The sequence below is a fragment of the Rhinoderma darwinii genome, chromosome 4 (genome assembly GCF_050947455.1).
Source record: "Rhinoderma darwinii isolate aRhiDar2 chromosome 4, aRhiDar2.hap1, whole genome shotgun sequence".
In the NCBI taxonomy this organism is placed as follows: domain Eukaryota; kingdom Metazoa; phylum Chordata; class Amphibia; order Anura; family Rhinodermatidae; genus Rhinoderma; species Rhinoderma darwinii.
The window spans coordinates 175,107,444-175,134,632 of record NC_134690.1 but is presented as its reverse complement, the minus strand read 5'-3'; the positions used below and the strand labels follow the sequence as shown (position 1 = coordinate 175,134,632).

General features: G+C 42.4%; 1 protein-coding gene across 3 annotated transcripts in view; it reads left to right on the top strand.

Annotated features, from left to right (window-relative positions):
- Positions 1 to 22,250, top strand: part of ERICH1 (glutamate rich 1) — a 48,724-nt gene extending 26,474 nt beyond the window's left edge. The window contains exons 4-6 of one of the 3 annotated variants that reach the window (XM_075861919.1): positions 4,500 to 4,856; positions 12,195 to 12,389; positions 19,748 to 22,250. In XM_075861919.1, the coding sequence (XP_075718034.1) occupies positions 4,500 to 4,856; positions 12,195 to 12,389; positions 19,748 to 19,827 (632 nt within the window). In that variant the 3' untranslated portion in view covers positions 19,828 to 22,250. Of the gene's footprint in view, positions 1 to 4,496; positions 4,857 to 12,194; positions 12,390 to 16,429; positions 17,406 to 19,747 lie in introns of those variants that run through there. The other 2 variants (XM_075861918.1, XM_075861920.1) reach the window with 2 other exon arrangements.
- The last annotated feature ends 4,939 nt before the right edge of the window (positions 22,251 to 27,189 follow it).

The following is a 27,189-nucleotide window of genomic DNA, read 5'->3' as shown; positions in this document are numbered from 1 at the left end:
ATACTAACACATTAACAATACTGAAGTGTTTAGACCGTGAATAGACATTCCACGGAATGTCTATTCACAATCTCTGCACTTCGTTACTGTTTCTATGGTAGTTACAGCAGAGGAAGCGTGATCTCGTTGTAACCTTTCATTTACCGCGTAATCTCGCGAGATTACGCGTCCTCTGCTGTAACTACCACAGAAACAGTAACGAAGTGCAGAGATTGTGAATAGATATTCCGTGGAATCCCTATTCACTGTCTAAACACTTCAGTATTGTTAATGTGTTCGACCCCTATGCGCTGTGTAAATGAATGGAGAGGAGTGCATAAGGCTGATTGGTCTAAAGTAAAAACACGCCCACTTGGGCATTAAGCAACTCATTAGCATAAATTTAAAACGCTAATAACGTGGTAAAAATAGATCGTTTTTTTTAAATAAAAAGCACTGCTGTCATCTACATTCTAGCGCCGATCTCCTTATGTAGGAGATAGGGCACTTATAATGTGGTGACAGAGTCTCTTTAAAGCAGAGTCCACTCAGTGAAATATGCTGCAGATTTTCCTGACTGAATTACTGTACCAGACGTGTGGAAGCGTTTTGAACAAATCTCATAACCCCTTCCCGATGTAAACAACTTTCAGATTTTCATTTTCGTTTTTTCCTCTCCACATTCCAAAAGCCATAGCGTCTTTATTTTTCCGTCGATATAGTACTATGAGGGCTTGATTTTTGCGGGACGAGTTTTAGTTTTTCGTAGCACCATTTATTTTGCTGTATAATGTACTAGGAAATGGGAAAAAAATTAAAACAACATGTTAACTTTATTCTGCGGATCAATACGATTACGGTGATACCAAATATGTATCATTTTTTTTTCTATATTTTACTACTTTTACAAGTAAAAACCTAAGTGTAAAAAATAATTTATTTTGCGTCGCCAAATTCCGAGAGCCAAAACTTTTTTCTTTTTCCCCCGATTAAGTGGTTTGAGGGATTATTTTTTGCGGGATAGGTTGTAGTTTTTAATGATACCATTCTGGTGTACATGAAACGGTTTGATCACTTTTTATTTAATTTTTTGTGGGAGATTAGGAGACCAAAAAATAGACATTCTGGCATTTACAATTTTTTTTTACGGCGTTCACCGTGCGGATTAAATAATGATATATTGTAGTAGTTCAGACCTTTACGGATGCGGCGATACCAATTATGTATATATTTATTTTTTTTACTATGCTCTAGGGGGAAAATGGGAAAAGGGGGGTTTTTGAACTTTTAATTTAGATTTTTTTTTTTTTTTTTTTTTACACAAAAAAACAACTTTATTTTTACTTTTTTTATTAGTCCCCCTAAGGGACTTCAACCAGCGATCGATACTATTGTATTGCAGTATATCGTGATTCTTTCAGGCATCTATTAAGCCCTGCCAGAGGCAGGACTTAATAGGTGTACAAAGATGGCGGACCTGGGGGTCTTCATTAGGCCCCCAGGCAGCCATAGCAACCACCGCCCCCCCCCCACGCCATTGCGTTGCGGGGGGCTTGATGAGCGGTTAGAGGGGGTCGCCCACCCCCGCTTTCTCACGATTTAAATCCTGCGGTCGGTATTGACCGCAGCATTTAACTAGTTAAACTAGCGGGATCGCGCGATGCCGCTAGTTACTCTGAAGTGTCGGCTGTAACATACAGCCGACACCGGCATCGTATGGAGCGAGCTCACTGCGTGAGCCCGCTCCATACTTCCCCTTCCCGGCTATGACGTAACTGTATGTCATATGTCGGGAAGGGGTTAAAGATCCTGTGGAATTTTGGCGGCATATCTATTTCAGCTGCAGATTTCATCCCTTTTTTAGTAAATTCACCTGCGTCCGATTTACAGAAATTTCTGCGACTGAAAATCTGTTATATACATGTTAATGGGGTTGTTTCTGCAGCATGTGCATGGATTTCTGCAAGCCCTATTTGGATAAATTGGACAGTCGCAGACATTTTTGCAACAAATGTGGCACGTGGATATTGACCATTGCAATGTAAAGGGGTGAGATCTGCAGCAAAATCCACATCCTACACAGATTTTGCTGCAGATTTTCCCACCGTCTGTGAACCCTGGGATAAACATCTTGTGAAAGTGGTTTAAGACATTGTGACAATGTAATTTTAGTCTGTTTTTAATTTCTTTTTTATTTTCTGGTCATAGAAAAGTATATAATGCTTGGAACGATAGAGCGCCTTTAGGAGGATAGTCCAAAAACAAAATTCCAACGCAAAACCTGCTATTATAACTATTTGTTTTCAGTCAGGAATTTCCAAATTGGTTCTCTACTCATTCTTCTGGGATTGGGTAACCACGTTATTTTGCAAGGCATGTGCTGGAAAGAAGGGTCAGATAATTGTAATATGCGGGATAAATTCAACATCACATCTTGTTGGTCTCGTCTTTTGTGTTCAGAATTGCTCAGCTTTTAACGGCTCGGGAAGGAAGCTCTGTGCGTCTACTATTTCCCCTGCAAATGTATTACAATGGCGCTCAGTGTTCCCTACAAGATGTGCACTCTGGAAAGGAAAGAGTTAATACACCATTCATATGCAGTTAATGAGCCCAATATCAACTGTACCTGTCTGCATGGTTTGACATTTTTAACTCTATTTGTCCAAAGTGAGGAAACAGTGATTTTTTAAATTTCTTGTTTTAATTTTGACTTAAATAAACCGTTTTGTATTTTTTCACATCATATCGTGTGCTGGACCTCTAACATTTTTCCTTGAACAGTGATGACGCCTATTGAAATAGTCAGTCAGAAATATAATTCATGGGCTTGTTACGTTTCCAGACAGAGACCCGCTAGAAGCAGAGGCTCTCTGCTCTGGTTGAGGGTGAATGATGACCCTATGTCTTAGCAGATGGGACAACCCCTTTTAAGTATAAATTGTTATTATTCACACTTGTTTTGAAAGGAAGGAAACAATGAATATTTAAAAACACATCAGTGGGTGACCGCACAGGAAGAAGGAATACCTTGCCTATGCTATACTTTACCCTGGTTCCTTATGCTGTCCCCATTTTTGTTTTTATTGGTTGATCAGTCTTTTTTTTTTTTTTTCTTCTATTATGTATCCGATATTAATAATACCGGACACAATCAAATACAATGAAGTATTAACCCCTTAATGACCGGGCCATTTTGCACGTTAATGACCAAGGATTATTTTTTGTTTTTTCACAGTCGCATTCCAAGAGTCGTAACTTTTTTTTTATTCCGTCGACATAGCCGTATAAGGGCTTGTTTTTTGCGGGACGAGATGTATTTTGTAATTGTACCATTTTTAGATGCTTATAATATATTGATTAACTTTTATTAACTTTATTTTAGGAGAGTATTGAAAATAAGCAGCTATTCCAGCATTGATTTTCACGTTATAAATTTACGCCGTTTACTATGCAGCGTAAATAACATGTTCACTTTATTCTATGGGTCGGCACGACTACGGGGATACCAAATATGTAAGGGTTTTATATGTTTTCCTACGTTTGCACAATAAAAAGCCTTTTAGAAAAAAAATTACTTGTTTTTGCATCGTCGCATTCCAAGAGTTGTAACGTTTTTATTTTTCCGTCAATGTGGCCGTATGGGGGCTTGATTTTTGCGGGCCAATGTGTAGTTTTCATTAGTACTATTTTGGGGTACATAGGACTTAGAGATTAATTTTTATTACATTTTTTACGGGGGGAATGGGAGAAAAGAGAGAATTTTGCTGTTGTGTTTTTTGCGTTTTTTTTGGACACCGTTCATCCGGCGGTTTAATTAATGTGTTAATTTTATTGTTCAAGTCGTTACGATCGCGGGGATACCATATATGTGTATGTGTGATTTGTTTTGACACTTTTACTAAATCAAACCACGTTTTATTTGATTTTCACTGTAATAATTATTTTTTTTTTTTCACCAACTTTATTTAACTGATTGACATCTTTTTTTTTTAGTCCCACCAGGGGACTTCACTATGCGATCTGCTGATCGCATATATAATGCTTTTGGTATACTTAGTATACCAAAGCATTATTGCCTGTCAGTGTAAAACTGACAGGCAACCTGTTAGGTCATGCCTCCCTCTGTCAAACACATTAGATGCCGCTGTCACTATTGACAGCGGCACTTAATGGGTTAAACTGCCGGAATCGGAGCTTCGATTCCGGCAGTTGCAGCAGGAGCCAGGCTGTGTATAACAGCCGTGCTCCTGCCGCTGATCGCGTGGGTACAGTCTCAGTACCCGCGCCATCACAGGACGGATATATCCGTCGTCCTGCGCGAACTAGCAGCTGCAGAGGACGGATATAGCCGTCATTCGGCGTTAAGAGGTTAAAACCACAGACCTATAGTGTTGAATAATGCACATATGTTCCCAAAATCTACTATAGTGTATTATACCACATATCTTGAAGACTTCAATGTCTGTTTTCCAATGATCGTTCACAGAACGAATAACAATGTATACTTTTCACTTTAGAAGATCAGCAAGTGGAAATACGTAGAAGACGCAGACGGAAAAAGAAGAAAGTAAATGTTATGATTGAGCCCACCCCTGTCGGTGAACAAAACATACAAAAAACTTCTCCTCCTCCTGAAACATTGGAAGGTGAGAAGATCAATAAAAACAAAAAAAGGAAATTGCAGCGAAAGAGACAGAAGGAAAGACTGAAAGCAGAAGGGCTGTGGACCAAAGGTAGAACATGCCAGTGTGATGTGTACCAGGCGGAAGACTGTGCCGTTATTCAATCTGATGAACAGACAAAGGAAGACCAAACAAGGAAAACCGAAGACTTGCTGGGTTTCCTTCAAGGCACTCAAGAGCTCTATTTTACTGATAGTATGTGGTATATTTCCTTTTCTTAGTCAAATCGCTGAAAAAAGGATACGGTTTTAGAGAGTTTGAAAATGATGGAGAAGGTTTTGATTTCTTCTTACTAAAGACTTGTTAAGGCTGCATTCACTTTGTGCGTTTTTAAACGCAGCCTAAAGAAACGCATCTAAAAGAAATGCGTGCGTTTTTCAAAGTGTTTCAACTTAAAGAGAACCGTTCACCTGCCCATACATGTGCAGCATGTAATGGGCAGGGCTGCACAAAACCTGGGGCACTTTGCATTTTTCTCTTACCCTCTGTTATTTAGATATCGGTGCCGTTATATTTGGCGCCCAATATTTAAATAACCCCTGAGCTGCCAAAGGGGCGTGTAATGGCAAAGGGGCATGTAACCTCACTATGACTCTGTGCAATCAGCTACGGACAGTGCCACAGCGAGAGCTGGAGAGAGGAGAGCGTGTGCGCCCGCACGTGCATTTTTGAGCTGTGCATGTGCAGTTTGGAGCTGTGCGCGCATGCGAGAGATTGCACAGTCTTGTCCTTGTCTGCCGAGAGCTAAAGTGAGTGAGAGCGCATTCGTGCACCGCTCCGAGCTGCGCGCACACGCTCTCCTCTCTTCAGCTCTTGCTGTGGCACTGTCCGTAGCTGATTGGACAGTGTCACAGCGATGTTACACGCCCCCTTGCCTAAACACGCCCCATTGACTGTTCAGGGGGTTATTTAAATATCGGGCGCCAAATATAACGGCACCGATATCTAGATAATGGAGGCGGTTAGGAGAAAAATGTAAAGTGCCCCAGGGTTTGTGCAGCCCTTCCCATTAAATGCTGCACGTGTATGGGCAGGTGACAGGTTCTCTTTAAGCTTATGACCATTAAATTGAAAACCAAATTACAGCTGAAACATTTAAAAAAAGACGCATTTGATTTTTCAGATGCGTTTCTTTAGGCTGTACGTGTGAAACAAGCACTGCCCAGTGTAAATGCATAAATCACAAAAGCATTACTGGTAAAAAATTATCGTCCATACATGATCGCTAAATTGTATATGGTCATCATCTGACTTGTCCTATTGTAATACAATCATACAAGAGTTGTGCTAGTGTAGACCTCTATCTAATGGCAATGATGATTTTATAGAATCTACATCCTTATCGATGACGAAATTTGTTACAAGTAAAATTTATATTAATGAGCGCTTCCAGCCCCAGGATAATTTTGAACCCAAACCATATAGTACGATACGCGAGGTCTAATTTTCTTCGGCGTCTTTTTTTTTTTTTTTTTAAAGAGGGCTATATACCTATAATAAATATGATGCAGTCAGTCAATTTTAGTTATATTTTGGAGGAGTTTTTGAGAGTGGAAAGCGTATCCTAGTTGCGTGCACACGCACAGTATAAAATCCTATAAATTGAGGTGATAATGGATTTACCTGACTGCAAACTGGCACAGTTTCATAGCTCCATAAAGTAAAGGAGAATGAACCGTGTCTTGAATGTAGACATTTGTTGTGCATATATAGCAACAGCCTTTCACGCATTATTTTATCTTTAAGGAATCTTTTTTTCAGATAATTTTTTTTATTGAAGTTTCAAAATTATATACTACAAAACATATTAAACAAACCCTCCCCCCAGGCACTGTCACAAAATTCCAAATTTAGATAGTATATGAAATAGAAATTGTACCAAATATCGAATACATTATTCACAAAATACAAGGTACATGGGACATATCCTTTTCCAAATGTCAAGTAGCTTAATCGTCTACAAGCATGTATAATACAAAACAGATATAATATATAGCAGATATTTAATCCTCTCTATTTCCCCCCTTCTCCTTATCCCACATCTATATACATAACCCCAATACCGTGTAAAGGCTGGCGGTCATACAGAGTCCCTGAATACATTTTATAATACAGATTCCATTACCCCTACCCATGGTCCCGATATGGATTCGAATTTTTTAAGTGTTTTGCGCTTTACATAGACAACCTTTTCCAATACAATAATTTTATTCACTTTTGCAATGAATTCGCTCCTAGTCGGCGGGGCGCCTTGTATCCAATGTAGGGCAATTAGTTTTCTAGCTATATATAGCAACCTTACAATAGCCAACCGCTCCAAAGTAGAGGGTGGGGTGTCCATAATACATCCCAAAATGCACTCCAAAGGAGTCCCTTGCAACACAGGTCCATAGGCCTCCTGAATCACCTTCAGTACATCCATCCAGTACGTGGTTAACTGTGGGCAGGACCACAACATATGCATATGATCAGCTCCCTCTTCCGCACATCTGGAGCATTTCGAATCACTCCTTACCCCAATATGAAAAAGAAATTTAGGAGTCCTGTATACTCTATGGATAATATATAATTGAGAAAGGCGCCCAGCCTCACTAAGAGAAATATTCGGAACTGCTTTCATATCTATCCATTGTTCTTCAGAGATGGGACCCATATCTCTTTCCCATTTTTTAGAAGCCATCAGGGGGTATTTATCAAAAAATTTACTGATCAACCACTGATAAATATGTGAAATAACCCCCGATGTAACACTCCTGGTATGTAAAACAGACCACACCCCATCTGCGTGTATTGCCAAATCCACCGCCTTCTTCTGGACAACAAAAGCATGTCTTATCTGTAAGTATTGATAGAGGGAATTTCGAGGTAATTCAAACTCCTCTTGGATCTGTTGATAAGTTTTAAATGCATCCTCCTGGAGCAACTGTGAGACATAAAGGATGCCTCTTGCTTTCCAACCCTCAAATCCTTCAAGAGAGAAGAATTCCGGAAGTGCCTTATTCCCCCATAAAGGTGTAAAAATTGTGCAAACCCCCAAATCTCTAATAGCTCGGACCTTATCCCATACTTTACGCATTAGTGTATATGTGGGCGTATTCCTGCCTGCCAACATAGAGTGACCTGCCTCCAGAACTGAGAATAAAACAGATCGTCCAAACTGTGCCTGTAGAATCGATCCATTGGATCCCTTTGATATAATTTCCCCCCACCCCTTAAAGTGCTGACATTGGGAGGCAAGAAAATATATCCAATGGTTGGGTAGGGCCAAACCACCATCATGCTTTGCACTCTGTAGAATTTCTAATCTAATTCTTGAGCGACCCTTCCGCCATATTAGGTCCCTAAAAAGTGCATTAATATAATAAAAGTTGTGTAATGAGATCCATACAGGGGAGTTATGTAAAATATACAATAATTGTGGCATTAGGATCATCTTAATAAGATTGACCCTACCCACAACTGTCAGATGTAATTTACATCAGGCCATTATTTTCATTTTAAATTTGACCAGAAGGGGTTGCAAATTGAGAGCAACATATTCAGAAGGGGAGGTCGAGATCTTGATCCCTAAATATTTGAGATGTTTAACGCGTCCTATAGGTACCCCATGCACCCCTGATATAGAGCACATTGAATCCACAGGGAGCAGGTGGGATTTATCCCAATTTATTTTAAACCCAGACAATGCCCCAAATTTCTCAATTAGGGATATTGTTTCTGCCAGAGAGCTACCCACATCCCCCAAGTATAGAAGCATATCATCTGCATAAAGCGCTACCTTTTCTTGCACCGAGCCATACAAGAAGCCCTTAATATCGTCTGACACACGTATGCGCGCTGCCAAGGGCTCTACTGCCACGGCAAACAGGAGGGGCGATAATGGGCATCCCTGTCTAGTCCCTCTTTCAAGTGCAAACCGGGGAGACAATCCTCCATTTGCCTGTATTCTGGCTGTACGGCAAGAATATAGGACCTTAATCCATGCTATAAAAGATGGTCCAAAACCCATAGCCTCCAAGGTGCACCAAAGATATTGCCATTCCACACTGTCAAACGCTTTAGCAGCGTCCAGTGAAAAAATGGCTCTTTCACCTACATTGTCTGCCCTCAGGCATAAAACCGCTCTGATCCGGGTGTATAATGGTAGAGATAACACCATTCAACCGCAGAGCTAATGCCTTTGCCAGAATCTTAACGTCAGATGTTAATAATGAAATCGGTCGATAAGAATCAGCTAATTGAGGATCTTTCCCGGGTTTCGGCAAGACCACAATAATGGCTTCTTGCATAGAAGCCGGCAAAGAACCACAATCCAATGAATAATGAAATTTTTTATAAATTTCAACTGGTAGCCCGTCCGCCCCAGGTGCCTTATCATTAGCCATCTGTTTGACCGCTTCTTCCAGTTCCTCCAACGTGAGTGGAGAATCCAGAAGTGCCTTGGCGCTTCCTGACCGCTTAGGGAGCTCTGCTTTATTTAAGAATGTATAAATATCAGATGTAGATGGATGCACCTTGGAGGTATATAGGTCTGAATAAAAGTCTCTCAAAACTTTTACAACTTCCAAATTCTCTGTAACTAAATGGCCCTCTGCCGTTTTTAAAGCAGTGATATGTGTTACCCCCTGTTGTGCCTTTGCTACCACTGCTAGCATATGACCAGCCTTTTCTCCTTCTTCAAAGGTATTCTGTGCAAAAAACTGCCGTTTTCTGCTCGCTACAGCTAACAGATGTAAATTAAGTGCCTCTTGTGCTCTTTGCAAACTTATTTGCTGCACCACAGTAGGATTTAAAATAAATGCCGCTTCTGCCTTACTCATTTCTTCATGTAATCTCGCATCCTCCACCCTAGTAGCTGTTTTGTGCCTGCTAATTGCCTGCATAAACAGGCCTATCAAATACGCCTTCATTGCATCCCATACATAGCGAACAGAAGAAGAGCCACAATTAATTTGAAAATAGTCCTCTAGCCTTTGGGCAATGAAACCTTGCCTATCAACCAAAGTCAGCCAGAAAGGGTTCAGCTTCCAGATTATCGGGCGTTGGGGACTCTGGTTATTAATATCAACCGTGACCCTAATGGGAGAATGATAACGTTCTAGGTAGATACTCCACCTGATTAACTAAGGGCATCATACCCTCATTCCCCAAGCCCAGATCTATACGGGATAAAGAAGAATACGTGGATGAACAGCAGGAAAACTCCCGTTCACAAGGGTGTTGTAATCTCCATATATCCAACAATCCTATTTCTTGTACCAATGTACCAAATGAAGTCCCAACCTTCCCTTCACTCCTGTCCCCCTCTCTACATTTGTCCCAGTTGGAATCAAGAATATTATTGAAATCCCCGAGTAGGAGCAAAGGTATCCCTGGTTTATCCGCCACAAAAGTCATGGCCTTTAATAAGACTCTATTACAAAAAGGAGGAGGTATGTATATGGATATTATTATAAACATTTTTGAATATATGGTACAAAGTACACAAATATATCGACCTTCTGCGTCCACCTACATGTCCAGACAATTAAATGGAATCTGTTTATGTACTAAAAAACTTACTCCCCTAGAATATACTGAGTATGTAGAGTGACCACTAAATCCCACCCACCTCCTCTTTAGCTGTTGTAATCTTTCAGTTATCATATGTGTCTCTTGCAGACAGACAATCGCCGGCTGGTGCTCACTAATAAGTTGAAAAATGGCCTGACGTTTTGTGGCATCAGCCATTCCCCTAATATTCCAACTAATAAATCTGACTGAATTCGCCATATTTAGAATAAAACACACTATTTAGCCGTACATGTGTCATCTGTAAACAGCGGATCTGTACAATCCAACTAGGTGCCGACTTTATTCCCAAAATCCCCCCAAAAGAAAACCCCACATATAAACATAGTAAACCTCTCTCACCGAGAGAGTGGGTGTTGAGATTCCTACTGATGAAATATACAAAACCACAATAGAATGGTAAAGGAATCTTTTTAACGTTTTTGTTTTTTTATGTAGTTGATATTTATATGTACAGCTACCTTATATTGAACCTGTTACATTTAGATTTTGTCTACAGGTTCTTTAAATTAGGATCAGTCCTCCCGAAGTAAATTTGCTTCTTGAAGCTGGTTTCTATTTTTGTGCTATGCACTTGAGCCACCTGAGATTTTTGCCAGTAGCAGGAAGCCAAATAGTGTTCTCAAAAGCAAAGGGTCATTGCTGCCATTTGCCAAATATATCCTGAAATATGGTGTTATGCAGTATGTACTTTTTCACATTTTATGTGTAGGATGGGTATCCCTGTCGGTATTCTATTGATACTACAGCATCACTTCTTTTGTCGCCGCTCGGATTTGTGCAATCTTAAAGAGGCTCTGTCACCAGATTTTGCAACCCCTATCTGCTATTGCAGCAGATAGGCGCTGCAATGTAGATTACAGTAACGTTTTTATTTTAAAAAAACGAGCATTTTTGGCCAAGTTATGACCATTTTTGTAATTATGCAAATGAGGCTTGCAAAAGTCCAAGTGGGTGTGTTTAAAAGTACAAGTCCAAGTGGGTGTGTATTATGTGCGTACATCGGGGCGTTTTTAATACTTTCACTAGCTGGGCGCTCTGATGAGAAGTAACATCCTCTTCTCTTCAGAACGCCCAGCTTGTGACAGTGCAGATCTGTGACGTCACTCACAGGTCCTGCATCGTGACGGCCACATCGGCACCAGAGGCTACAGTTGATTCTGCAGCAGCATCAGCGTTTGCAGGTAAGATCGACTTACCTGCAAACGCTGATGCTGCTGCAGAATCAACTGTAGCCTCTGGTGCCGATGTGGCCGTCACGATGCAGGACCTGTGAGTGACGTCACAGATCTGCACTGTCACAAGCTGGGCGTTCTGAAGAGAAGAGGATGTTACTTCTCATCAGAGCGCCCAGCTAGTGAAAGTATTAAAAACGCCCCGATGTACGCACATAATACACACCCACTTGGACTTTTGCAAGCCTCATTTGCATAACTACAAAAATGGTCATAACTTGGCCAAAAATGCTCGTTTTTTTAAAATAAAAACGTTACTGTAATCTACATTGCAGCGCCTATCTGCTGCAATAGCAGATAGGGGTTGCAAAATCTGGTGACAGAGCCTCTTTAACATAAATTGAATTCGATTTTTTTATTTGATTTAGGTTCAGGTACCAGCCCAAAATAGTACAAACTGTTAATGTTTTTTGACAAGCTTGACTTAAACTCTCAATCTGCGGCTTCCATAGGGCGCACATACAATCTGCCCCAACTCTTGTAGCATTGAATAACAAACATAGTAATATAAATGTATCTTAAGTGACGGCCTTGGGCTTGTACTAAAACCGCTGAAGAGCTTCGAACTGGAATGTATGATTTGAGATTACATTATGGGTTCTGAATTGATATTTTTAGAGCTTATGCTGATTTCCCATACTGTAGGTAGACTTTAATCATAGAACTTTTATTTTTGGTTTATGTGGACACAGTTTCTATTAGAATATGATATCTGTATGTCTTTCAGGCAAATCCAGATGTGTAGACTCTGCTCCGATGGTGGAACAGATTGTAGAAATTCTGGACAAGATTAAGAGTGGTGCAGTGCCGTTCTCTGAAGTTCAGCTCTTACATCATCTCAAGAGCCTCCTTCTCCTACAGGATATTGAAAGATTAAACGATTCCTTGGACAGCTTCAAAGAAAAATCATCCATGCCTCTTGGTACGTATTTTTAACTGTTTAAAAAATAGTGGTGCTGAATTCTATTAGCCTCTGCTTATCAGAGATGAATAGAACAAAAGCTGCAAACAAAATACTGAACCCTGAAATACAGTATGTATAGAATGAACACAAGATATTTTTGTTTTACATTGCTATTAAAGTTGAAAGACTTAAAGGGGTTGTCCGAGATAAAATGACTGTGTTAATGCTTGTAATTTATAAATCTAAATACTTTTGTAATATACTTACATTTTCCAAAGCGGCCCCGTTTCCAGATCCTGCCATGGGGTACTTGATGGATGACCTTACTCTCTGCACTGGCTCTGGCCGCTGTGTTGATCTTCAATTCTTTTCCGGGTATACGACACGTCACTTGTGACGTGCCCTCTATGGGCTGTTCTGTTGTAACTTGCATGTGTGGTCCCTGCTGTTATCTCGAGAACAGCAGGGACCGCGAGAACAGCAGGGACCGCGCATGTGCTTTACGGGCTGTGCAGCAGAACAGCTCATACACGGCACGTCACGTCACAAGTGGCAAGAGCCAGTGCAGGGAGTGACGACACCCGTCAAGTACCCCACGGCAGGATCTGAAAACGGGGCCACTTTGGAAAATGTAAGTATATTACAAATGTATTTACATTTATAAATTACAAGCATTAACACAGTCATTTTATCTTGGACAGCCCCTTTAAATTATCTTTGCAAACCGCATTTGTTGTTCTGATCTATTTCACAAATTGAAGCTTTCCGTTGTATAAAGATGTCTAGTTCATAAACGACAATGTCCTAATATTCTTAAGTATTACCCTTATGAATCACTCCTGTCTGTGCAGATGAGTTCAGATGTGGCAAATATTTTACACCACGGATAATGCTGCAAATTTGCGTCAAAATCTGCATGTGTTCTAAAAGTTTGCAATGGATTTCACCCTATACATTGCAAAGCGTAAAAAATTTGCGTCAAATCCGAGACCGAATTGAAATGCTACGGATGAGAAAATCTTTACCAAGCCCACAATTTCACGTGGGTTTTTTTTTCCCTACATATGGATAGGGTCTTAAACACCATCCACATGTATTTACTGTAAATTGCTGAGGATTTTCAGTGCGGAATCTGCACCGCAAATCCACGGCATTTCCTCCCAATGGAAGAAGCAATTTGGAATTCATGTTCCTCCATGGCTTTCCTGCAGCCCATCACCCTGTGTCTGTAAACCTTCTACACGGTACCTTTAAACATTTGCTGATGAATTTGCGGGGAAACCTGGGCAATTTTTACCCATTGCTACGCTGTGCTATATCCGCTCGCTCCCCTTTACCAAGTGGGCAATTTGATAATATATATTTGGGAATATATATTACCTGATATCTATAAGTGGAATATATATATAGTAGATTGGTGCCCAGCAAGTAATCCCGATCCAATGACAAAGAAGATCTTGCAGCACTCCAGTTGAAAATATCAAAAAAATGTGGTTTATTCAGTCAACATCAGACAATGTAATGTTTCAGTCCCTCATTGGGACCTTTCTCAAGCATGTATACATGGAGGTGCATAAGTAGGTATACAGGGGGGTGATTTTTCACACAGTCTAATTACAATTCAATGAGGAAATTCTGAATGAAGAAACACGAGGAGATGGCATTATTAGATAAAAAACTTGGGCCGATGAAGCCAACTTCAAACTTTCAGGTGCTGTTAATAGGCACAACTGTGTTTATTACTCAGCAGAAAACCCCCTTGCAACAATTGAAGAACAGTTGAAACCACCTGGGGTTACAGTTTGGGCGGCCCTTTAGTGTAAAGGGGTAATTGGACCTTTCTTCTACAATACAACAGTTACCTCAGACCTGTATCTTAACCCCTTCCCGACCAACCCACGTAGATTAATGGGCTGCAGCACTGGTCCTTGTGCCTGCAGCCCATTAATCTACGTGTGCTCCTAACAGCACACAGGCGGTCCCCGCAGCCCAGCATCTCCCCGTACAGGCTGCTACTAACAGCCTTAGTACTGATCCGAACCGATTAACCCCTTAAATGCGCTGATCAATAGCGACCACCGCATTTAAGTTGTTATAGCAACATCGGCACCCCGCTACGCAATTGTGGGGGCAGATTCTTGCGGGTGGCGATTGCTATGGCAACCGTAAGCCTAACAAAGGCTTCTGGTCTGCCATCTATGGAGGGCGATTAGGTCCTAGGGGTGTCCACTGTTTTAGTCCCTCAGGGGCTTTGCAAATGCGACATGACACCCGAAAACCAATTGAGTAAACTTGAGCTCCAAATGCCAAATAGTGCTTCTTCCCTTCTGAGCCCCGCTGTTGGTCCAAACAGCCATTTATTACCACATATGGGGTATTGCTGTAATCAGGAGAAATTGCTTTACAAATCTTGGGGCGCTTTTTCTTCTTTATTCCTTGTAAAAATTGTTAATTTCTAAGTTTTATTGGAATTTGGATTTTCTATCAGTGTGCGAAGAGTGGGAGAAGAGGGTTGCATTGACAATCCAACACAATGGGCAGCACTTTGAACACATTTTATAAGTGGTCAGAAATTTGTAAATAACTCCTGAAAGAATAAAGTAACATTAAAACCAAGCACACCATTGTTTTTCTTGTGACATTCTCGATAAGTTTGATGTGTCACATGACCCTCTTCCCATTGAAAAAACTAAAGTTGGATACAAAATGGCCGACTTCAAAATGGCCGCCATGGTCAACACCCAGCTTGAAAAGTTTCCCCCCCTCTCATATACTAATGTGCCACAAACAGAAAGTTAATCTCACCAACCATTCCCATTTTATTTAGGTGTATCCATATAAATGGCCCACCCTGTACATCACTTCAGAACAGCACCGCCTGTACTAAAAATGAAAGTTTGTTTTGTTTTGGTTTTTTAAGCTTTCCTGTAGTATTTACTAGGTAAAAGTAGATGTGTATGTTTTATTTCCAGGTTGGATGAAGTCTTACTGTGCCTGATTGTGTTATACCCAGAATACTGATTAGATCACAAAGCAGTAGTATAAAGGTCTGTTGACCATCACGTTTGAGCCTCGAAAAGATCCCAATGTACATGCCAAACATATCTATGGGCCTCCATTCACCAGACAAAGGCCAAAAGAGTGTCTTTTTGGCATCTGTTGTGCTAGTATACGTTGGTTCACCGTTTAGTTTTTTTGCTGTATAGAAAAACTTGGTCTAATACACTTTTCTATGCAGCGGCATCCCGTAAAAAGTATACCGCGCAGTATCAATGTTTTGTTTTTTTTACATTGGAGACTATGGACAATGTATGCCTATACAATGGCAAACCTCCAAGCCTTCCACCAGAGGTAAATAGCTATACGTTGGACAATAATTCCAATGTATACGTCTGATGGAAATCTCAGAAGTGATGTCAAAAGGACCTAATGTCAAAGTTGTTAGCTAAGTGTTGTGACGACTCCCCTAGCCACCTGAATTAGTGATTTATATGGGGCCTTTAAATCGTGTCCACTCATTATTAGGCTCTGTAGCTCAAACTTACTGGAGTTTAATATTCTGCTCATTTTAAAGATTAAACCAAACTGGAGATCTCTGCCAAGAAATTAATGGGCAGAGTACCAGTACGAAAGCACAAGATGTACAACGCTTGATTTTCATTGACTATTTGGCTTGTTCCCAGTACAAAACCTGAACCATTATGTTTTATTTTAAAAAAAAAAGGTGTAATAAATACACTCCGTTTTTCTTTATGTTCAGTAAGTGTTCTTCATGTTTAATACTGTGCAAAGGTTTTACGCAGTTGTGGAAAAATGCTGCAAAGCAAGAATGCGTTCAAAATGTGTTTAATAATAGTTGTGTTTTTTTACCAATTAAGAAAATGCAAAGTGAATGAACAGTAGGTAAATCAAATCAATATTTGGCGTGACCACCCTTTGCCCTCAAAACAGCATCAATTATTCTAGGTACACTTGCACAAAGTCATGGATTTTGTAGAATTATAGTCAGGTGTATGATTAACCAATTAACCGGTGATAATCATCATTTTCATTTGTAGGTTGAAACACTGACATTAACTGTAACACAGACAGCTGTGTAGGAGGCATAAAACCGGGTGAAGGACAGCCAAACTGTGCTATAATGGTGAATTTGTGGAAGACCGTCTTGACATGTTGGATCTATGACATGAAACTGAGCACAGCAACAAGACACTAGGTAGTTTATACTGCATCAGCAAGGTCTATCCCTGGCAAAGATCTCAAAGCCGACTGGCGTATAAAGATGTGCTGTTTAAGCTCTTTTGAAGAAACACAAAGAAACAAACAACTTTGAGGACTGTAGACGCAGTGGTCGGCCAAGGAGACTTTGTGCAGCAGATCAAAGATACATCATGCTTACTTCCCTTTGAAATTGGAAGATGTCCAGCAGTGCCTCAGCTCAGATCTGGCAGAGACCTGTGGGACCCAGGTACACCCATCTAATGTTCGGAGAAGTCTGGCCAGAAGTGGGCTTCATAGAGGAATTGAGGCCCTGAAGCCATACCTTCGACGTGGAAACCGGGCCAAGCGACTCAACTATGCACAAAAACATAAGAATTGGGGTGCAGAAAAATGGCATCAGGTTCTCTGGACTGATGAGTCAAAATTTGAAATATTTGGCTCTAACAGAAGGCAGTTTGCTCACTGAATGGCTGGAGAGCGGTACAATAATGAGTGTGGGCGGCAGGCAACAGTGAAGCATTTTTGAGGTTCATTGGAAGTTTGGGGCTGCATTTCAGAAAATGGAGTTGGGGATTTGGGTCAGGCTTAATGGTGTCCTCAATACTGAGAAATATGCAATTCCATCAGGGAAGCGTCTGATTTTTTTATTCTGCAGCAGGACAACGACCCCAAACATAGTTCATAATGACATTAGATGTATCTTCAGTGTAAAGAAGAACAAGGAGCCCTGGCAGAAAACAATCTACGACGAAGGTAGCGAAACGCGTGTCGTGGTCTTTCTTCGGATCGGAGATTATCTGCCAGCATGTCTACCATAGGTAAATGGAGTGGCGTAACTACCGCCGTAGCGGCTGCTACGGGGCCCGCGGCATGAGGGCCCGTGACGCCCACCGGCACGGGCCCCCACCATGGCCGGAGGCTCCGCTAGCAGCCGCTATGGCTGCTACAGCGCGACGCCACTGAACACTACGGCAGAGCACGGAGGTATCTCCCCGCTCTGCCATTAAACAAAAGACATGTATCCCCTATCCACAGTATAGGGGATACATGTGTGATCGCTTGCAGCGATAGGGAGAACGGGGGACAAAGTCCCCTGAAGTTCTCCATCACAAACCTCAGACTTCCGGGATCTGTGTCGGCAGCTCCGTAGAAATGAATGGAGCGCCGATCGCACTTGTGCGCATGCGTGACCAGCGCTCCTTTCATTTTTATTGAGTTGCGCAGACGCCGGAAGTCAGAGGTTAGTCATGGAGAACTTCAGTGGACTTTCGGTCCCCCATTCTCCTTATCGCTGCCAGCGATCACACATGTATCCCCTATCCTGTGGATAGGGGATACATGTCTTTTGTTTAATGGCAGAGCGGGGAGATGCCTCCCTGCTCTGCTGTAGTGTTTAGTGGCGTCGCTCTGTAGCAGCCATAGTGACTCTGCATGCCGTTACCTACAGGGGGGGCACGGGGACGCTGCATGCCGTTACCTACAGGGGGGGGGACTCTGCATGCCGTTACCTACAGGGGGGAGACTCTGTATGGCGTTACCTACAGGGGGGAGACTCTGTATGGCGTTACCTACAGGGGGGAGACTCTGTATGGCGTTACCTACAGGGGGGAGACTCTGTATGGTGTTACCTACAGGGGGGGGACTCTGTATGGCGTTATCTACAGGGGGGACTCTGTATGGCGTTACCTACAGGGGGGGACTCTGTATGGCGTTCTCTACAGAGGGGGCTGTATGGCGTTATCTAAAGGTGGGGGCTGTAAAAAAGGCACTATCTACAAGGGGGTGGGTTGTGTGACACCCAGGGATGGGGGGGGGCCCAGTCAAAAGTTTGCTATGGGGCCCAGTCTTTCCTAGTTACGCCCCTGGGTAAATGATTTAGATATTTATTATTATTATGTTACCATTGTTGTGCAATAAATCTTATGGTATACCCAGAGAGACCAGATTCTAGATTCCTGGTCTCTGCTGGAACATCTCACATTATTTATTATTTTTCATTTACTTGACCAATAACTTGATAGGGTCATGTTGGACTTTTCTTTCCGAGGCCTTTTTAATTGTGTATTTTCTTAATTGTATGTTTTTAGCTATTGTATATAATTGAGAGGGGGGTATTTCCCTAAATGGGACAATAAAGATTTGTATTTTTCTATTTCAGAAATACTTTTGTGTATTTTTTTTTTTTTTGGGTTTAGACATTTTTGGGTTTTTCTAAGATATAAATATGTCTTGATTGTTCATTATATGCTTGGAATACATGTTGGTGGTGAACAGAAGGATTTATAGAAGCCTACATCCGCGGAAGATCTGTGGTTCGTTCTCCAAGATGTTTGTAAGAACCTCCCTGCCGAGTTTCTTCAAAAGCTGTGGGCAAGTGTACCTAGAACAATTGATGCTGTTTTAAGGGCAAAGGGTGGTCACACCAAATATTGATTTTAATTTTTATTTCTCGGTAATTGGTAAATTTACTTTTTCACAGTACTGTATGGGCATATAGAGCAAACTCTGGGGAATATGACCAGAAACGATGCACAGTATTTTATTTTTCTTGACTTGTGTGTAGATCGTGGCCCCCCACCCCTCCTTAGCCACCAAAAAAAACAAACATGTCTGACACACAATCCCTGACTAGACACTTCCTTGATTTATATTCCCAGTGTCAAGACCTTAATATGCTGGACTGTTGGTTAATTTCCTTCTAGCCCAGCATTCGGACAGATAGGTCCGTAGTGGGGTGTTTGGCTGGACATGGACATTTGAAAATTTAAATCTAATAGTAACAGTTACTCAAAAACATAGTTTTCACTGCAATTAAGATAAAAATCTATCATTGTACGCAGAGAACATATTATCAATAAGGTCAAATAGGTTATTTGTGAATCACCCCATCAGAAATAGATCCTAGTGGCAAGTTCTTGGTGTCAAATGGGGTTATCATCTTCTGGAGCTTTTGGGGCCCATTGGCTACTGGCAAATTTTTTCTGCATTCTTATACTTCATATAGAAACCTAAAAAGAAAACAGGTGATAGCCTTATGCGGTCTTCCTTTCTGTCATGTTCTTTTGAGTGAGTGCACATTTTTTAGTCAGCACATAATGGATTGTTCATTATTTATCCTGTCCGCTTATTATTCTTAGTTTTTTTGTGTTTTACAGATCACTTAAAGGCGCTATGTTCTCTATTTGACTACTGGATTATGAATATCTTACCAATGAATACAAAACTGACTGCGTAATTCCTATTAAAGTACTTTGTGTGATCATTCATACAATTATTACTTTAACTTTTCCTAACTGAAAGAATAAGGTGTTTTGAGGGACTTTCTAGCATCCTGACTTCTGTCTTTAAAGGTATACTCCTTTCCCTGCCAAGAATGTATGTAATAAGTCTTGACTTTAACGATTGCTGTGAAAAGAATATAAGGGCTAGATCTTACGTCTAAGTAGCAGAAGCTGCTCTAGCTGCAATGCAGTTTATCTTGCACAGTCGAGTCACATTATTATTACCACCTCCTACTATCGACGTCGGCAGCGCGTAACCCATGAAGGAAGTGATGTGTCCTGGGCTGGCTTGGTGGGTATATAAGGTGTGTGATAGGCTGTCTGAAAACATGTCACTCGTTGCCACGGGTAAAAGGGGCGATTTATCAGTTGCAAAAAGGGATGATTATTGACTTTCGGGCCAAGGGTGGCAGTATTTCTTAAACAGCGCAATTTTTGAACTATTCACGTGCTGCTGTGGTGAAAGTTTATCGTTCGTGGACAAATGGCACCATTGGGATTAACCGACGTGGAAGCTGCAGAGCACCACGTGCCTTTTGTGTGAGAGGTGAACGTCTGCTACGAAGGTGCATGAGGGCCAAACAACATGCTTCAGTGGAGCAACTCACCGTGAAAATCTCCAGCGGGCTACCAGACGTGTTTAAAACAGCTCCGCGAACTCTACTGCATATGGGGCTCTGAAGCTGACTTATGGTCACTGCTTCAATTTGCACGGCAGTATCAGAATTGGACCACTGATTGCCAAAGGGTTGCGTTCTCCAATGAGTCACCTTTTCTGCTTCATCAAATGGATGGATGGACGTTGGCGTGTCAGGTGAGAAAAATCAGACCACTAACACTCTCCAGCTATTGCAGGAAGAACACAAGCTGGTAGCGGCAGCGTTATGGTCTGGGGAATCTTTTCATGGTATTCTCAAGGCACACCATCGTTGCAGATCATGTCAACCCATACATGCTGTTTGTCTCTGCCCTGGGGCAGATGGAATCTTCCAGCAAGACCATGCAACATGTCCCACGGCTAGAAATGTCCGACAGTTGTTGGAAGAGCGCGACCAAGACTTCCAAGTACTTCCCTGGCCCCCTAATTCGCCAGACTTGAACCAAATTAAGCATTTATGGGACCATCTCGATTGTCTTGTTTTCTCTATGGATCCTCCCCCTCGCACCATCCAGCAAATGTGGGATGCACTCCAGATGGCTCCAGATACCGGAGACAACCCACCAGCACCTTATTGAGTCACTCCCAGCCCGCCTAGCTGCTGTCCGTGCTGCACACGGCAGTTACTCTGGATATTAGCTGGTGGTCATAATAATGCGACTCCACTGTGTATTTTCCTGCAATGTTGATCCAGAGGAAGGCAAAACTGCCAATGAGGCATAAGCCAATCTTTAGGTTAGGGAATAAATTCCTTTCCAACTCCAATATGGCAACTAATGACCCATCTCCAGTAAACTAGTACTTATGAAATGTAATATTATTACTTTCAAGAAAGGCTTCCATGTTCTATTATACTCTGACTTAATTAACCGTAAATTCTTAGTAATCACGAGGGTGCAACCGGTTTGTCCGAGTTATTGGGCAGACGGCTATGTTTGATAGCCTCATCAACAAATAGTTTGTCACACTTGTTGCCAAGGTAAACCTTTTTATACAAGCAGTGGTGAGGTATACTAAAAGACAATTGCATCTCATCTGACAGAAAACAAAGCCTTATACAAGGACATAAAATAATAATAATAAAATTATGACTATTGGAATGTGGAGAGGCAAATGTGCAGATAAATTGGCCAGGTCTGTCAAAGCGAGAGCCACTCTTTGTTAGCGGCTCTCCACTCCATAGTCCATAGAGAGGGATCCTGAGCGGGGGAGCCCTCTCGATGAGGTCTTCCCTATTGGGGTATATGGGAAGGGTTGTCCTGGTGAGACAACCTCTTTTATAATGTGCCTTTTCTTTAGTTAAGTGTTTCTTTGTGAATTCTTCATTGCAGTAGCCAAACGTGTCTTTTGTTTATCAGTCTTAATTGTGGGGGCAGAAACCATTGCACTTGCATTTCTCCTATGGCTAGTTTTTTGAGCCAGACAGAGTGGCCTAGTTGTTTATATGATTTTGTACAAATTGTATTCTGTTTGGTCTGTCACACTAGTCTCACTGATTTATTCGTAAAGTTCCGCTGTCTGTTTTCAATGCAAATGTTTCTGCTTTAGACGGCATAATGGTATCCTGCAATGCCTTTTATTCAGTCAAATCCTTTCTTAAAATATCCACTTTGTGCTTCTCTGGATGAAGCCTGAAAGAAAGAAAACATGAAGAGAATAAGATAATAAGTCCTCAAGCAGCAGGGCCAGAGGTGACCCAGATCACTTCGGTTCTCAGAAGACCTAGTGATGACTCCTTCGCAAAGAATAAAAATCTCCAACAGTTGCACAGAAGGAAAAATCTTTTATATCGTTAAAGGTATGACACCTAGAACAAAGCCGGTGTGAGCGAAGTCGTACCTTTTCTTTGTATATTACAGCTGTAACAATAGAATAAAGAAATGTATGAAGCAGTTGAGCTATTTACATCTCACATCCCTGATATTCCTAGTACTAAAAGTTAGCGGTCATGTTTTATAGTTCTTACCCAAGCGGCTAAAACCTAAATTTGCTCTTTTTGATGCGAAGTTAAAACCATTTAATATGCAGTGGAAATGATTAGTGGTTACATGTTAGACCCCTTGTCAACAGCTTAGCAAGCCAACTGCGGTTTATCTTCCTCAATAAATTGACATTTATTAGATGGACCAAATACAAGTTGTGAACTTTTAGTGTTGGTTGCATCAGAACATATGTTGCACTGAAATATCTAGTCTGTTACTGGCAGTGTCTGACCGGAACAAATCAAGGACTTAATATAGCGGGATGGTGAGGAGCAAACCTGCAGCGTGCTATTGCAAATTCTTCTGACTATCGTTGTCATAGCTATGCCCTATAAGTCAGAGTTAGGATATGTGCACACGCTAGCTACCTTCTACGTCTGAAAAGACAGACTGTTTTCAGGAGAAAACAGCTGCGTCGTTTCAGACGTAAAAGCTCCTCCTCTCATTATGCGAGGCGTCTGTGACGTTCGTAAATCTTGAGCTGCTCTTCATTGACTTCAATGAAGAACGGCTCAAATTACGTTGCAAAGAAGTCCTGCACCTCTTTGCCGAGGCAGTCATTTTACGCGTCGTCGTTTGACAGCTGTCAAACGACGACGCGTAAATGACAGGTCGTCTGCACAGTACGTCGGCAAACCCATTCAAATGAATGGGCAGATGTTTGCCGACGTATTGTAGCTCTATTTTCAGAGGTAAAACGAGGCATTATAAGCCTCGTTTACGTCTGAAAATAGGTCGTGTGAACCCAGTCTTACAGTACTCCCATTAGTTCATATATAGTATTGCCATCTATAGTACATGTATAATAAGGATACACAAAGTAATTGATTAATATTTTGTTATATCCGACATCATGAACACATAACACCAGCTAATTTATAATGCTGACGTGAAACCAGGGCCGGCCCTAGGATAGATGGCGCCCTGTGCGAAATGATCTTTCTGCGCCCCACCCCATCATTAAAAAAAAAATGCCCCATAAAAAAATTATAATGCCCCTTTAGTGCCCCCATACAGTTTAATAATATATTACAACCCCTTCAAGGACACAGTATTTTGTCCTCTAATTGTGCCCACAGTATTATGCCACCTGTAGTACCCCTACACAGTATAATGTCCGCTTAGTGGCCCCCACACAGTATAGTGACCCCTGTAAATTTTGCCATATAGCCTCCCTGTAGACAGTGCCATAATCCCCCACCTCATTTTTGTAGATCGTTCCATACAGCCCCCCACCTCCTCCTTGTAGACAGTGCCATACAGTCCCCCACCTCCCACTTGTAGACAGTGCCATACAGTCCCCCACCTCCCCCTTGTAGACAGTGCCATACAGTCCCCCACCTCCCCCTTGTAGACAGTGCAATACAGTCTCCCACCTCCCCCTTGTAGACCGTACCCCCAAACAAAAACAAAAATTTTACTCACCTAGGCCCCGTTGCCATGACGAACTGAGCTGCTCCATGACGGGATCCTGTAGCCTAGTACAGAGTTTCCCAACCTTTTCAGACTTGAGGCAGCACTAGAAAAATAAAATTTGCTCAGGGCCCCCCTACCAAAATTTTTTGGACAAAGACAGAAAACGGCTAAGAACAAGCACTACACTCGTAGGTTATGTTCACACACGTTTTTTGTAAGGCAAAAAAAATCTGCCTCAAAATTCCTTCAGCAACTGACAGCGTTGTGTGACCTTTTTTTTAGGTGTTTCTTCTTAAGCTGTTGAAGCGAATGCAAAAGACGCTGGAAAAAAAGCTCCAAACGAGCGCCGCAGGTATTTTCTGCCTCCTATTAATTTCAATTGGAGGTCAGAGGTGGAAACCACTTGAAGACCATCAGCCCCCCACTCACAGGTTTCCCCTGTAGGTAGCGCCACACAGCCCCATGTGGGTACCGCCACACAGCCCCATGTGGGTAGCGCCACACAGCCCCATGTGGGTAGCGCCACACAGCCCCTTGTGGGTAGCGCCACACAGCCCCTTGTGGGTAGCACCACACAGCCCCCTTGTAGGTAGCGCCAGACAGCCCCCTGTAGACTGCGCTGCACAGCCCCCTGTAGAGTGCGCCGCACAGCCCCCTGGTAGGGAGTGCCCCAATGCCCCCTGGTAGGGAGTGCCCCAATGCCCCCTGGTTGGGAGTGCCCCAAAGCCCCCTGGTTGGGAGTGCCCCACAGCCCTCTGGTTGGTAGTGCCACACAGCCCCCTGGTTGGTAGTGCCACACAGCCCACGTCCCCCTGGTTGTTAGTGCCCCACAGCCCACTGGTTGGTAGTGCCCCACAGCCCACTGGTTGGTAGTGCCCCACAGCCCACTGGTTGGTAGTGAACCAACAGCCCCCTGGTTGGTAGTGCCACACAGCCCCCTAGTAGGTAGTGCCACACAGCCCCCTGGTTGGTCGTGCCACACAGCCCCCTGGTTGGTCGTGCCACACAGCCCCCTGGTTGGTCGTGCCACACAGCCCCCTGGTTGGTCGTGCCACACAGCCCCCTGGTTGGTCGTGCCACACAGCCCCCTGGTTGGTAGTGCCACACAGCCACCTGGTTGGTAGTGCCACACAGCCCCCTGGTTGGTAGTGCCACACAGCCCCCTGGTTGGTAATGCCACACTGCCCACAGCTCCCTTGTAGTGCAAGGACTACGAAATGACCCTGATAGCTGGCGGGCAATAGACATTCAAAAAAGGACAACTGTGCAGGAGCACACAAAATACCAAGCTTTCCCAGCAATCAAATAAATGTGTGGAAATAAACTAAGATCTAACTTTTATTTAGTCTAGCTAAAGGATTAATCCTTTTAGCTAGATTAAATAAAACTATATCTTAGTTTATTTCCACACATTTATTTGATTGCTGGGAAAGCCGGGTATTTTGTGTGCTCCTGCACAGTTGTCCTTTTTTGTAGGTAGTGCCACACAGCCCCCTTGTAGATAGAACCCCTCCCCCCAACCCCTTCCAGTATAGATAGCGCCACTGTAGGGGAATTCCTGAAGCGGAATCCCTGTCCACAGCGTTGCTGACCCTGTGACCGTCGATTCCACTACAGGAGAAGCTCCTGTCGTCTGTGTCCATGACTTCATTGGCTTCTCCTGGAGTGGAATCCCCGATCATAGCATCTGCAACCATATATGGACAGAGACATCAAGCAGCGCTCCAGGAGCGGAATCCCCGGCCACATGGGGATTCCGCTCCTTCAGGGAGCTACTGTGGCGCTAGTAGATAGCAGAGCAGGCAGATGCTTCCCTGCTCTGCTATAGTGCCATTGCTACCGCTCTAGCAGCGGCTGCTAGCGGCGCCACCGCCCTCATGCCCAGTGTCACCGCTAGCAGCCGCTATGGCTGCTACAGCGGTAGCGACGGCCACTAAGTTAAGAAGCGCCCGGGTGGAAAGGCGACTGCAGTTAGTGTGTGTATCCCCGCTGGTAGGTGCAATACACACACCCGCTGGCGCCCCTCTTGTGGTAGGCGCCCTGTGCGACCGCACTGGTTGAACGTATCCAAGGCTGGCCATGTGTGAAACAGCCATATTGCACATTGCATAATGACTATAGGGGGCTAATACAATAATCTTTTGAAGTGGGATGCATTGCATAGTCCTAAGTTCTTTGTAATTATATAACTAGCACAATTTGGCTTGGAATAAGGTACAATGAAAAAAAACTACTGTCATTTGAGCAAAAACTTCCACAATTATTCCCTGAATGTGCTGCATATTTGAAATGAATCCATGTAGGGAGTGCCTATGTGTGCTCAGGCCTCCCCAAAATGTAACCACGACTAATCCAAAAACCAAACTGTTACGCTAATTGTGGCACCTATTGAAAATATTACTTTTTGGGTTGCATTTTATTTGTCATAGTTTTTGTATTGTTTTGTAAGGGAATTTATTTATTTTTTTAAATGTCTTTTTACATGATACTTTATGGCACTGGTTCCAAATCAGTGATTGAGGACCCACATGTGACTGATGACCAATAATTGTTTGTTGTGTCAGGAGCGCTGGGTGATGACCGTATGCACTGGTTAAAATACAACATCAACAATATTGCAGATATATCCTAAACTATCCCCTCAACATTTTCAATTTGTATAATAACTATTTACTTTAGTGCGTGCCCATTAAGACATGCAGTGTTGCTTGTACCACTATCTTTACTGCAACCAATCTGAGATTAAAGAGACAACTGCTGAAAACTTCAGGCTCTTTGGGCTTTATAACACGCGAGTGTCAAATTTCAAATTAATTTCATGTAAATCAATGTAATTAGTGTTTTCTTGTTTCTCCATATTACCTGTGCCTCTGGCTTCTTACCATCATTTAGCGTTTAATGTTGCTGACAAAGTACACTGTGGCCAAAAATATGTGGACACCCCTCCAAATTATTGCGTTCAGGTGTTTCAACTACAACCGCTGCAAAAGGGTGCAAAAAAATCAAGCACAGTCATGAAAAATTTATAGGCAAACATTGGTAAAAGTATGAGATGTACTGAAGAGCTCAGTGACTTAAAACTTAACACTGTCTTTGTTTACCACAAGTTAGTGAATTTTTATCTGTGAGATATGACCAGATCAAATGTAAGTGCTATTACTTTGAAGTGAAAGCATCAAGAAGTAACCACTCTGCCATGAAGCAGTATGCTTCCAGTTTTGTGGCAACCACTTGGGTTGCCCTGACCTTCACCCCATCGA